We start from the raw sequence: 14,398 nt of genomic DNA, 5'->3' as shown, positions 1-14,398 counted from the left end.
ATACCTTGAGAGCTCAGTAAAGCTAAAGAAAGTGGCAAATAAATTTTACAATAGACAGAGGTCATAAATAACGCTTTCGTGGGCCTAAAACTTCTCATTGTGCACAGAAATTCTATATAGAGGTTCATTTGTAGGATGTGGAATTGACTGTTATCTAACCCCAATCTCCAGAGTTCAGAGTCCAGGGCAATTAGAACTACTAAACACTCCACCTTCAGGCGGTAGTCTCAAAGCAGTATGGGTAATATCTAAACATTGTTTGCACACTGCATTCACTGGGAGACAAAGAACACATAGAACCCTTTAACTGGTCTGTTTCATTTTTATGAAAATCTGTTTTCATTTTATGAAAATAATCAAAAGGTGATATAACCTAGAAGCAGAGGTTTCCCCAAACTTCACAGACAGTAGCATAGAAAGTAACAGGTTGAGATATGAGATTATAAAAGTCATTAATAAGCCTTACATTTGTGAAATATGTAAACAAAATTTGTAAAATTTCTTTATCGTAGACTACTTAGTATACAAGGGATTTTAGTACCAACATCAAACACAAGGGACCACCAATGTCAAAGACACTGATGTAAGATAAATGCGGTTAAATACTCATTCATAACTTATTACATCAAACTGAACATAGTAGTCAGTATTCAATCTCTCAAGGGGCTCCAGGTTTACTATATTAAAACACTACCAAGGAACTATATTCAATATCTTGTAGTAACCTACAATGAAAAAGAATATGAAAAGTAATATATGTATGTACATGTATGACTGAAACTTTATGCTGTACACCAGAAATTGACACACTGTAAACTGACTATGCTTCAATTAAAAAACAAAACAAAACACTATCTGCTTCCATAAATGTTATACCTCTTTGTACATGTTTAATATCTTTTTTAGTAATAGTCTTTCTAAGACTGTAAGTTTATAAGAACAGCAATTTACCAGTCTTTTTTTTTTTTTTTTTTGTCTTTTTACCACTTTCTCATCAGCAGCAAAATACAATTTAAAAGAGTTTAAATGATCCAAGGTCATAAGACAGACTCAAACTTAAGTCTGATTTCAAGTGTGGTGCTCTTCCTCTATCCTAAACTGTTCTCTTAACATATTTACAGAGTATCACACAGATAAAGGACACTCTGCTGGGCCAACCACCTGGGAAAACTGAATGTACATGTTCAGATGACTAACCACTAAAAAAAAAAATTGGGGAATGGGGCACATAATTACATTTATTTATTTATTTTAATGGAGGTACTGGGGATTGAACCCAGGACCTCGTGCATGATAAGCACATGCTCTACCCTCCCCGCTAAAAAAAAAAAAAAAACTTATCAAATGCTTGCATCTATACTGCTTAAGCATGAGTAGATCTTTTGGCATTTCATTAAATAAATGGAATTAAAGCAAATTTAAGGCAAAGTGTTAACTATTCAGCAGAGCCTGTAAGACTAGTAAGAAGACAAAGCCTTATATCTTAATTTCTGATTCCTACAGATAGGAAGTTATAGGAAGTAAGATAGTAACTACGAAGTTATAAAGCATCCTTCTATTTTGATTTGAATAAACGGAAAAAAAAATTATTTACATACTCTTCTTAATGTTTTTGGTTTGTGGATGTGGTTGAATTCCTCCGGCGAGAAGTCCATAGGTGCTTATTCGTTGTACAAGACTTGCTACATTCCCATGCCTTTCCCGTTTGATGGGCAAACTGTCATCCTTGGATTCTGTTTCTCTCTTAACCTCCTACAAAAGGAGAAATCAGTAAGCAGGTAAATTAAGTTGTATATTATTAAATTAAACTCTCAAATGTAAAATACCAAAACCAGGTACAGTGATCATTACACAAAACATAGTATCTACAGTTTTCAACCTTTTTCTCTGCCCACACGTGTCTAAAGAATACAACACACTTCGGTAACAGTGACTCACTATGAGTTTAAGTCTTATCAGAACAAGAGATGAAAGTAAAGAAAGTGACACTGAATCCACCTCCACCCCAACATACAAAAAACACATAAACACACACGCACATAAGCAAACAGTAAGACAAACAATAATTCTAAGTCAGGGGTGGGCAAACTTTTTCCGTAATGGGCCAGATAGTAAAATGTTCTAGGATTTGTAGGCCATACAATCTCTGTGCCAGCAATGAACTCTGCCACCTGTAGAGCAAAAGCAGTCATATACATAAATGAATGAGTGTAGCTATTATCCAAGAAAATTTTATTTATGGACACTTAAAATTTCAAATTTCACATCATTTTCATGTCATTAAATATTGTTCTTTATTTGATTTTTTTCCAACTACTTATAAAATTCTTAACTAGCATTCATGGGCACTACAAAAACAGGTGGTGTTTCGATTTGGCCCATGGGCTGTTTGATTAAACCCTGTTCTCAGTCATAAGTCTAACTGGAGATAGGTGAACCTTCATGAAAAGTATGAGGTTTTATTGGAAGACATAAAGGAAGACAAATAAAAGGGAAGTTAGGCCATGTTCAGTGATTGAAAACTTATTATCATAAATATAGCATTTTCCCCTAAAATTGATACAATGCCAACTGAATAAATATATCACAGATTTGGGAGAGCAATTAAATAAACTGGTTCTGAATTTGTACAGAAGAACAAAAGGCCAAAACAGTAAAAATACTTTAGTGAAAAGAAAGTGAAGGGACTTTTTAAAAACTAAGATATAAAGAAAAATTATATGATACTATAATCAGTGTGTACTGGCATAAAAACAGATATATTGATAAGTGAAAGAAAATAGAGGGTCCATAACAGTCAAACCTGATTTATAACAGGCAAAAAGTGAGGGGGAAAAACTGAATCTTACATGATGCTTGTAAAACTAACATTTTGCATTTAGGGAGTAGGGAATAAAACTGGATTCCTACTTCACACATTTGATATTAAAATTAACAGCTTCTTTTCATTAAAAGCAACCATGTAAAAGAAGCCAATCACTAACCAGAGATATTTTTCACACAGAAAGTTAACAAGGAATCTGCATCTCCGGGTGTTTACGTCTAATGCAATGTTAACTACGCACTGTGTAACCGGTAGGATTTCAGATTATTTTGACTTCTTTGTACTGTTCAGAGTGTTTAATGCTTGCTTTTTTTGTTTAACAATGTGTATCATTTTGCAAACAGAAAAAAAGTTTTGCACTTTGGGAAGACTGTTACGTTGGTGAAAACTTATTAAAGTACAGAACACACAGAAGACACAAAATCTTTCACAATGTAGACTGCTTCATTTTTACTGGTAATGTACCTCAGGAAAAATACTTCAATTTGCTATTAATAATACATGACGTAACACATGAACACCTCAGCTTTCAGACTGCACTAAATATTTCTCAAACTAATAAAAATATGAAAATCTATGTAAAAACTGGTAGTTACAACCTCAACACGCCAGAGAGCACTCATTTCGGATTCTCCTGAACATCCCATGTGCTACCTACATTTCAAAAAGAACAAACGTCTTATCTCTTACTGCTGCTTTCTGTGGTGCAGGAGACCAAGAACTTGGCTTGACATTCAAATCTTGTTCCTCTAGGAAAGTAACTCCAATTTGACCAAATGTGATTAAGAGTACAGGTTCAGGAACCAGGTCACATGAGTACAAAGCCTGGTTCTATCCTGTTGGCTAGCTAAATAACTAGATATTTGTGTTATCTTTTAACAAAAATTAACCACATGAATAAGTACAACATATTAATTAAGACAAGGACAGTGTCTCTCGTTTCCAAAAAAAAAAAATTTACAATATATTGCTCAAGATCTAAAAACATTTTCCAGACCTTCAATATTTGCTGAGACATAATCAAATCCATGAATATTGGACATCATTAATCTTCTGAGAACAAAAGACGCACAAAAAAAGAGGAGGAAGCACAATAAAAATATATACAGTCTACACTGAATAGGGAAAACTCAGGTTTACAGCCTTCCAAACACATAATGCCAACTAAAATGTTATCAAAAGTTTCAAGTGACTTTAGGCTCTAAGCAAAGTTATAAATAAGGTCAACTCTGAGATAGGCTCCACCTCCTCCACCTGTGAAATCTCCTCCTGCTACAATCTGCTACCACCAGATACACACACAGACACACACACACACTCTTTCTCTCTCTCTCTCACACACACACACACCAATCTACTCTCTTCCCTAATTCCTGGACACACGGTACCCCCAAATCACTCTTTCACAATCATTCATCTTTAATAGCAATTTTACTGAGTACCTATAAATCTTAGTAAGGCTTCCAGTCTGCCCTTTACTTCCTTTTACCTAATCAGCCAGTAAATCAAATACAAATTAACATTGCAACATCTCTTTCTACAAACTTTGCTTCTATTCTTACTCTGAAAATGACTCCAGGAGAGCCAGTAAAAAGAGGAGTCCTCACTTGAGAGTGCCATGTGTTGGCAAAGCAAACTCAGAAAAGCTGAATCTCGCTCTACAAAAGAGGGAAGCCTCCTACACAACAGGTAATGTCAACACCAAACTGGCCAAGAAAAAAAATACAATGCGGATAATTTCTATATAGACAAGAATGTACTATACATTCGTTTAGTTTCACAGATAAGTAATAGGAAGTAGCAAATTAAAGGAAAAGATGAAAAATATAAGCAAATGAGGGGTAGCCTTAAAAAGGCTGGCTGGAGACGGTATAGTTATATTCTTTATCTATTAAGGTAATCAAAGATACTTCATTCTGATCACACTAACCATAAACAGGGAACTTAAAAGGTTAATCAACAAAATTCACAAACCACTCCTTCATGTTGAAATATTATCTATTTTACAACTTGGTTATCTGAGCATGACCAGTAAAGGACCATGGCCTGAAAACAGAAAGCAATTAACTTCTCTACGTCATGGAATCAAAGGTCGCAAAGAATAAGAAAACCCAGATTAGAAGGCAAGTGTTTCTTTTTACTTCTCAAGTAAGAGAGACAGGTATCTAATCACCAAATCCCTAAACAGAGTTACAGTTTTGCTCATGCTAATTAAATCTGAGGAATACAGTAGTCCGTCCTTATCCACAGGGTCCTAAGACCTCCAGGGGATGCCTGGAACCATGGACTGCACTGAGCCTTACATACACTGTGTTTTTTCCTAAATATATATACACCTATGATGAAGTTTAACTTATAAATTAGACACAGTACTGATAATAGAAAATTATAACAATTTACTCTGGTAAAAGTTATGTGCATGTGGTCTCTCTCTTTTAAAATCTCTTACAAATACAGTGCCTCTTCCATCTTAACAAGCACTTATCACACACACCATGGCCGTAACTGTTCCTGTTTGAGGTGAGACAGCAAAACTAGTATGAATATTTTTCTTCTTCACAATTTCACAGGAGATTCATTCTTACCATGCACAGATCTTTGCAACTTCATATGATTTTTTTTTCTTTCCTTATTAAGTCAAGAGCTTTCATCTTTTCACTTAAAGGAAGCACTTTACAGCTTTTGCTGGCATTTCTGTATTGTCAGTGTCACAACTCTTGAGCTCAGCAGCCGTTATTAAGTAAAATAAGGGTTACTTCAACACAGGTGCTGTGACACCGTGACAGTTGATCTGATAACCAAGACAGCTCGTAGGTGACTAACAGGTGGGACAGGCTGGACAGAGGGTGATTCACATCCCAGACGTAATGGCATGTGACTTAAGACTTACGAATTGTTTACTTCTGGAATTTTCTGTTTAATATTTTCAGACTACAGCTTCCTAGCTGAAGCTTCAGAAAGCAAAGCCATGGATAAGAGGGGGACTAGACTTAATTATTTTTAAGTTAACATTCGGGATTTCCAACAGCATTATATAAAACGAGTACCTCCACCTTTACAGAAGCATAAATCAGACAATGTGGAAGAGTGATATTACTAAAGAATAAGAAAAATAAGCAGGATTGAATGTTTATTTGATGTACATCCACTGTTTGACCTTTGACTGAGTCAACATTAGACCCATACTTAAAAGAATAGGTTTCCAACGTAACAAAGTGGTTTACCTCATTCCTAAAGTTTTCATTTTGTTTTCTGGAATATAAGTGACAGCATATAAGGTATGATCCAGAAAGAACTACCTTAAGGCATTAGATTTTCTTTTTCTTTTTTCATTATGATTAAATTAAATGGACATCCAAAAAAAAAAAAAAAAAACCTTAAGTCCAAACAAAAACAAAACGACCAACAGGAGAAAGTCTCCGTGATATGAAATCAGCTCGTACCTCCCTGAGTGCCACGTATCAGAACCGTCAAGGAAAACAACAATGACAGATATAGCACACCGGGGCCACTGTGACAGTTTCTCAACTTACTCTCTTTCCCTAAATATGCTATTCTCCACATGACTGCTGTGTCTCCAAGTTTAACAAAGGGCCTCGCTATTTTCACAGCTCCTCCCCAATCTGGAAAAGGTGAACGTAGGAAAGGTGTGTGTGTGTGGGGGGGTGGTTATGTACATTCATTGTCAATGGCATCCTGCTCCTCTCCTTTTTCTCATACAAGAATGTTAACAAGAGCCAAGCGAAGCAGAGTGGGAAAAGCACTGAAGAAAGAACTCTTCTTACCAATATTCTTTCAGACTTATCACACTTATCGAAATGGACTGAAACTGCCCCAGTAGATTATGATGGTCACACTTTTTCATACTAGTTTTGCTAATTCAAATATGTTGTTTTAGCTTTCCACCCAAGGATAAAAAGGGTTTTAGGATAAGATCTGCAGTGTATCTATGACTCAAAAGACATTAGGCCTACATAGAGACCCTTCTCTCAAAGCTGCTGGACTCCTTGAGGTCACTGACAAGCAGGTAATGAGTCCTGGTCCAAAGAGCAAAACCAGGAGATGCCCCATAAATCTAGGTTCTGACACTCCTGCTTTAAATTATTTCTACAACTTGAAATACCTTAGCAGGAATAAATGTATTAACTCCTAAGGGCAAAAATTAGAGTTTAACTTTCCAGGTAAGTCCCGGGTAAACACGAACATGATTTACATAACAATGTCTTGAATTTAAATTTGTGGTGTGAAAAATCGGATGTAAAAGGAGGGGAGGGTACAAATAATTCAGTTTAAAACATTTTCTATAGAAAACTGTCTAAAAGTGGAAGGACATGAGGAAAGAGTTACAAGGAAAGAAATGTACTTTTCACAGTAGGTATTTTCTACATTGTTTGAATTTTGTTTAAACATGTATTACTTCACTAATTTTTTTTTTAATAAAAAAACTGCTGTGCCCACAAATTGTCTTAGGGCATCTAGAGAAAGGTCTCAGCTGTGCAAGCACACACTAAATCTAAGTCCTTACACGTCTTTTCTAGCATTACCTGTATTGAACTGTTTCTCTAACTCAGTCCATACAGTCTACAAGGGATTCAAAGTGCATCAAAAATAACCCAAACCTCAGAACAAATTGCTCTTAATCAGCGTGTAAAGCATAGTTCATGTTTCATGATGTATAACAAAAAAAGGACTGGGAGGTACCATAAATAACTAGAGACAACTCTGACATTTCATATACTGGTTTTGTTTTAATTCCCAATAAGTAAAGTTATCTTCCATTTAATATTCTGACATCAGCATTTGTTCCTCCTCTAACATGTTTCCAATTAACGAAAGTAAATCCAACTCCAAACATTCTTCTGATATAAAGTTAGCTTCCTGAACTGTTCTGTGAGTCACCAATATGTCTTCAAACACTTGAAAACACCACTGAGGCTTATCTAAACAAACGAGTAGTTTTCATAAAGTAAGGAATAAAAAATAATAAAGGTCACATAAAATCAAACTATCATTTCCTTCATTCAAATAATAATTCTTCCTAAGGAAATAGTGGAATAAGATTTTAAAACTAAATGAGAATTTGATATTCAAAAAAAAAAAAAAAATCACTGAGACCCTTCCAAAGCAGCAATCTTATCATCATCTTATTCCCCATACTTTTTTTAAAGTAGCTTTTAAAAAGATATTAAATAAATTTAAAGATCTAATGTCTACTTAGTCATTTAACCTACAAATTCTAGAAATAATATGAAAAACATTTTTGAATACAAGATAAATTGTTGAACTGCCTAATATTTAAGAAAAAAGGTGATGCAGTGATTTCAGTCTTCTTTTCTCAACAGGAAAAAAATTTTGCTAGAAATGTAGGTCAAAACAAAGAAAAAAACCAAATGATTTTTATTCACTTATCAGCTTAAGCATGAGTAACTTTTGTTTCTTTGTTCCTTATTACATCAAAAAGTCTCAAACACTTTATCAAGCTTTGAGCACTCTTCAAAGGGGACCAAAATTCCACTTTAAATCTTAAAATATAAGGAAAAGCAATTCACTTACCACCACCTGAGACATCTTCTGTAAACATATCCACTTACTTTTTAAAGCCTCAGAGTGAAAACACTGTAGCAATAACAGATATGTAATAACCTGTAGCAACTCTAGGATCGGTATGAAGCTCACAAGAAAGCTGCTTCAAAACTCGAAGAGCAGCACCCCCACCACAAAACCGTCCTGCTAACACTCGTCACGTTCGACTAATAAAAATATTTCTTTTAACCTCTTTTGGTTAACTTCTTTCACTGATACTTCTCTGCTTTCTCCATAACCCTCAGGCTTCAATACTGGTAAAACTACCAAATGTGCCTTCAGTAGTAATGCTCCTCCCATCCTCCTCCCCAGCTTCCTCTGACACGCTCAGGTGGATCAGACTATGCCCCTACCACATACGACACGCGTCAGTGAATGAGGCCGCTAACAGTTATTAAATGCCTACAGCTACTCAACTGCACTCTGAGCTACCCTCATGCTTATTTTAATCTTCAGAAGGCATAACTTAAAATAAAGGGTATCAACTATGCTTATCAATCTTTTACTAAATGCTAATCTAATCTTTTGTTAAAGGTAATTAATATTACATTTTTCCAAGCACTGGCTTTATAATCACAGCTTAAGGAAAAACAGCTATTCCTACACCACTTCTAAAAGGAGAAACTTCTATGCTGTGAGTTTTCAGACTGTTAAAATGTGCACTGCAATCTCTACTAAAATGCATCACCATCTAGATTGCCTTGTGGAAAGAGGGGATGTATTTTTCCCTAAGAAAAAGTACTGAATACTCTACTCTTTCCTCACGGATTTGTAATGTTAAAGAACTAAGCCAAAATTGAAAAGAAATATGTTAGTTTATCAGATTTTTCTACATTCTCAGCTTTAATGTTTTGGACTAAAGTAGAGAGTCAAGTGTCTGATTTGTTAGTGTAAACTTTGAGATTCAGTATCAGTGTCTTAGCTGATATAAAAAAGAAAGCAAGATTGATGAAACTCTTAGACTGAAAATCAAAACATCAAAACCAATGAAAACACAGAAGAGTATCTTTAAACATTCTCTACTCCCAAGCTGTACTTAGACAAGTCGCAGAAAGTACTGATGAAAGATAAAGGACATCTAAGCAGAAGAAAGACAAAGGACAAAGAGCAAAACTCTGTGAATTACCAAGAGCTACCCAAAGGGTAGACAGGTGGTCAAATACACACGCACATGTACAAACACACGTACACCCACCATTTTATTATCCACCAGGACGCCAAGTAACCATGACATTCATTACAGCAGTACTTGGGTCTCTAGTTTTTTCAGTTCTGCAGAGTAAAAATTTATCTACAGCTCTTTAGTTTTAAAAAAAATACGTTAATATATTTCTTTAAGGTTAAATCCTATGAAGCAACAGCTAGGAATTTAACTGAGAATGCTTACCTTAGCAAAATTATCAGGAAACATTCCCCTTCTGCCATTTAGTTCTCCTTCTAGCCATCCTTCCTCCTGCAGTTTTCTCACATTCCTGATGACTTCCCCAACTCGAATAGTTAACTCATCATCGTGCACAGCATCATAGTCATACTCCACAATATAGTCAACTAAAAAAGGAAAAAGAAACAAATATCTAAAACTTAATTCACAAAACAGTACCGACCATATTAATAAACTTAAAACTAAGGAAGCTGTTTAGCAACAATAATTAATATTACAAAGACATCACCAAAGCTTACCTCAATTTTAAACATCTGGCTACATCAGCAAATTTCCTGATTGCCTGAGTATAATGCACAGTACCAGCTTTAAGCAGAGCCCTCAACACAACATATAATTCATGTGATCGGTTATTCTGCCAGTCAGCTATACATTCTTTGTGACAAACTCTAAGGTGGTTCCCATGATCCCCATATCTTAATATTCATGTCCTTGTCTAATTCTCTCTCTCAAGTGTAAGCATGGCCTATGCCTGACTTCTAACCAACAGAATATGACAAAGATGATGGATTGTATTGACTATGTAAGATTTTAATGTCCATCTTGCTAAGAAACTGTCACTTGCTGGCTTTGAAGTTGCAAGCCGCTTTTTTGTGAGCTGGCCTGTGGATAGGGCCACACGCAAGCAACTGAGGAGGTCTCTGGCTCACAGCCAGGAAAAACTGAGGCTCACAGTCCGGCAGCCCACAGGGAACTGAATGATGCCAACACCCACGAGCGCTTGGAAGCAGATCTTACCCTAGTTGACAACCCCACCCTCATCAACACCTTCACTGCAGCCTTGCAGAGGACTCAGCCATGCCCAGAATGCTGCATCACAAAAACTATGATATAATAAACATACCTTGTTTTAAGCTGCTAAGTTTGACAACAGAAAATGAGTACATCCTGAAATGAAGACTGCTAAGTATCTGTTCCACCTCCTTTAAGTCTAAGATTTTAGGTCACAGGACATCACACATGCACAACATGAACACTGTACAGGACTCAATGAAAGAAAAGCACTAGAGAGTTCCTAATCAAGATGGCAGACTAGCCACACCTCTATTCATCTTTTCTTCCTCCTGTATGAATGGTAAGAAAAAAATAGAACACACACACACACACAACTACAACCCCAAAAAAGAAATGGGACTGTGGGGAGACACTGTTGGCTGCCCGACCAACAGCCATTCCCACACTAACTCCTCCTCCTTCCTCCTTTCTCACTGAACCTTGACTTTGTTCAGGTGTTTTGAGACTCTGTACTTTTACAAGTGAGTCTGCTCTCAGTCCCAGGGGGTTAATTCTTAATTATTCTAGACAAGTACTTCTCAAATACTAGCAAAATCAAGGCATTCTGTTGACTTGCAGAAGTCGTCTTGTGACTTGGGGAATTTTGCTTAAATGCAGACTGATTGAGTAGGTCCCAGGATACATAAGCCTGCTGGTCAAAGGGGCAAAGGAATAAAAATAGTTGATTTATAGTTATTCCATTCACATTCTCTCACACACACACACACAAACTCAGACTGGCTTTCAAATACACATGTGATGGATGGATTCTGACTAATACGATGTAAGCAGGGGTTCTGAGAAGATTTTATTTGACCTTATAAGAAAACACAAAAAAGGAACGTCCTTTTACAGACCTTGGATGCTCTTCACCGAGAATGTAATGGCCAAAACTGCTACAACTATTTGAGACAAGAAAAACAGCAGATATGATCAGGATAGAAAAGAAGATGAAAAGAGCCTGGATCTTCACAAGATTAATCAAACTACGTTAACCAAGCCCAGAACTCCAATACCTTTGAGATTTCTTGTTATAGAAGTATTTTTTCCTAAACTTTTAAGTAAATTAAAGAGAGGATCTGTATTTTCAGCTGAAAATATCCCAATCTGAGAAGTGAACTAGCAGGAAATTTTTTAAATTTATGAAAATGGACCCATGAGTGATAAAGCCAGGGAGAGGAAGCCCAGAGAACTTAACGGAAACTATAACCGATATCAAACTGCTATGCAGAACCCCGGAAAAGGCTAGGAATTCAGAAAAGAAGGGCTTATGGGAAACGCAGAACTGAAAATAGGGAAATTAATCTCTCTGTGGAGGAGGTGACACCCATTATCAACTACAATAGCTCTCAGACAATAAGGCTAATAGGCCGGTATTTTTCCCCTAAGGTGAAAAACTAAAGGGTTAATCTCAAACACACACACACACACACACACACACACACACACACACACACACACACGTTTGGGGAAACCAGTATAGCTACTATGGATGAGTGATGGTTTCTTAGAAAAATGACTACTGATTTCCACAATTTAGAAGTCTCCAGAGCAATGGGCAGCATCCAACTGACTAATTCTAAAATAAAACTTCACTCCTACCCAAATAAACAGGGTTCCCAATTGGCTTCTTATTCATGATTTATTCATAAATATGAACAGTAAGTAGACAATAGTTAATCATAAAAGACCATGATAAATTGAAAAAATCCTCCTAGATGAAACATACACTTATCTCGCCCATTCCAGAACAATACAGTCCTAAAGTCATTAGGTGTAGAAAAGCACAGGGGAGGGGAGGGGAGACCTAGGTAGGGAAGGAGCCCAGTGTGAGAAGACAGGGACCAGAAAGCGGAAAGCAGATGCAGGTATCCAGAGCTAGGGTGGGGTGGTAGTGAAGCTATGAGAGCCAGAGCAGGGTGAGAAGAGCATCACCTATGGAGGCTTCCTTAGGGCAGGTTATCAGAACCTAAGGCAAGGTGAGGGCAGCATCCCTGCAGAGGAGACATGACGCAGTGTGCCAGAGCCAGTCACAGCAGAGAGGGCACCCAAACTGATGGGTAGCTTAGTGAGGATCATCAGAGGCCAAATGGTGTTGGAGATAGGGGCAGATTTACACGTAGAGATGTGGGAGGGTGGAGGCAACTTAGAATGGGGACTAAAAGCCCACAAGGAGAAGAGGGTGACCACACAAGGGTGCGGAGTGACAGCTGAGATGGAAGACCCATTACATCCATGGGGACTGATCAAATAAGTAAATATACTAAGGACAATGGAAGCCATGTTTCTCTACAAAAGGAAGGGAGTTACATAAAGGGAAAAGACTTCATTCAATCCTATGATGTTAAATGGCCATGAGAAGTATCATTATGATTTTCGACACAGAGACACAGAAAGACACACACACACAAGCTCTGTTCACTGAAAGGGCCTGAATCTGCAACACCCAACGGCAACGGGCAAACCTAAAGCAGAGATCTTATAAATACCACTTTCTAGTGAAAGGAAACAGGAATCCTCAGGAAGACAGGCAATTCCAGGACTAAGGCAGGACAAGTGCAAGCATAAGGCTAGAACACACACGGTGTTGTGCCAGAAACCAAGGAAGTTCTCGAAGAAAGATAAGGTGATGCCAAAGGACACAGAGAAGTGATATCAAAAAGGCTCCTACTGGCCAAATCAAAACAATAAATAATATCAAAATAAGTAAAATAAATATCAAATAATGACAGTAACAGAATATGCCCCATTGAATAATTAAGGAACCATGAGTCCATACATATGTAAATAAATGTTAATTTCTTAAATTTTACAGTTGAATTGTGATTAACCAGGAGAAATCCTGGTTTGTAGAAAATACTAAAATATTCAGGAGATTGGCATCAGTCAGGAAAAAATTCTTTCTAGTAGACCTTAAACATTTCTACAACTTAAAAGTTTAAAAATTAAAAAAGATTGAAATACACACAAATTTTTATTCTCAAGAGATGTAATAAAGTTCATAAAATCAGAACAGAATGCTATGAAAAAAGGAGTAAGAAAACAAAAAGCACTTGGAAATTTGTGTCTTTCAACATGTCTTAACAAATTTTTTTTGAAGAGGTGGAGAAAAACCCAAGAAAATTATTACAAAAAAGGTAAACAGGACACTAGATAATTTGATCCAACCCTCTCAGGAAAGACAACTAAAAAAGCTGGATGAAACATAAAAACCACCTTACTAGAGAGACTAAATTACTAAAAATAGAGTAATTTTATCAGGTGAACACTGGAGCCCACAGAGGTAAGTACAACAGTGGAGCTACCTTTGCCCTGGAAGGTATCTGCCAATTCTAAAGACTTGACAGAGAGGCCAAGCAGCCCTTACAGCAGCTCTGCCCTTCTAGGGTTTGAGAGTGGAGTCCAGGAACTGTCAAGGGTGGTAGCTCTGAGAACCCACATGCGTGCGCAGTTTGGGACAGGAGCCTAATAACTGCACCCACGCTCTGCAGCCCAGTTTGCTATGTGGATGACTCAGGAAACAGCACACCATTCAAGTAGTTCAGAACAAAAGGGAAATAACCAGAATTCTCTCTAGAAGATATCCTGGACCTAAAATTGTGTCAAGAACTATTTTTTAATTTACAACATCCAGACACAAGGAAACATAACCAGGCATGCAAAGTGAAAAAACACCATAAATAAGTACTGAGAGAAACAGGAAACAACAGAAACATTCCAATGAATTCCGAATATGGGACGTAACAGATACAGACTTTAAAACAATAGCATTTACC

General features: G+C 36.8%; 1 protein-coding gene across 2 annotated transcripts in view; it reads right to left on the bottom strand.

Moving 5' to 3' along the window:
* Positions 1-14,398, bottom strand: part of CD2AP (CD2 associated protein) — a 91,094-nt gene that overhangs the window by 55,700 nt on the left and 20,996 nt on the right. Inside the window, exons 2-3 of one of the 2 annotated variants that reach the window (XM_074348868.1) lie at positions 9,795-9,955; positions 1,599-1,752 (exon numbers count right to left, since the gene is read on the bottom strand). In XM_074348868.1, the coding sequence (XP_074204969.1) occupies positions 1,599-1,752; positions 9,795-9,955 (315 nt within the window). Of the gene's footprint in view, positions 1-1,598; positions 1,753-8,377; positions 8,658-9,794; positions 9,956-14,398 lie in introns of those variants that run through there. The other variant, XM_074348869.1, reaches the window with a different exon arrangement.

Source organism: Camelus bactrianus, chromosome 20, assembly GCF_048773025.1.
Source record: "Camelus bactrianus isolate YW-2024 breed Bactrian camel chromosome 20, ASM4877302v1, whole genome shotgun sequence".
NCBI classification, from domain to species: Eukaryota; Metazoa; Chordata; class Mammalia; order Artiodactyla; family Camelidae; genus Camelus; species Camelus bactrianus.
Note: the sequence above shows the minus strand (reverse complement) of the source record. Positions and strands in the feature narration are given on the sequence as shown.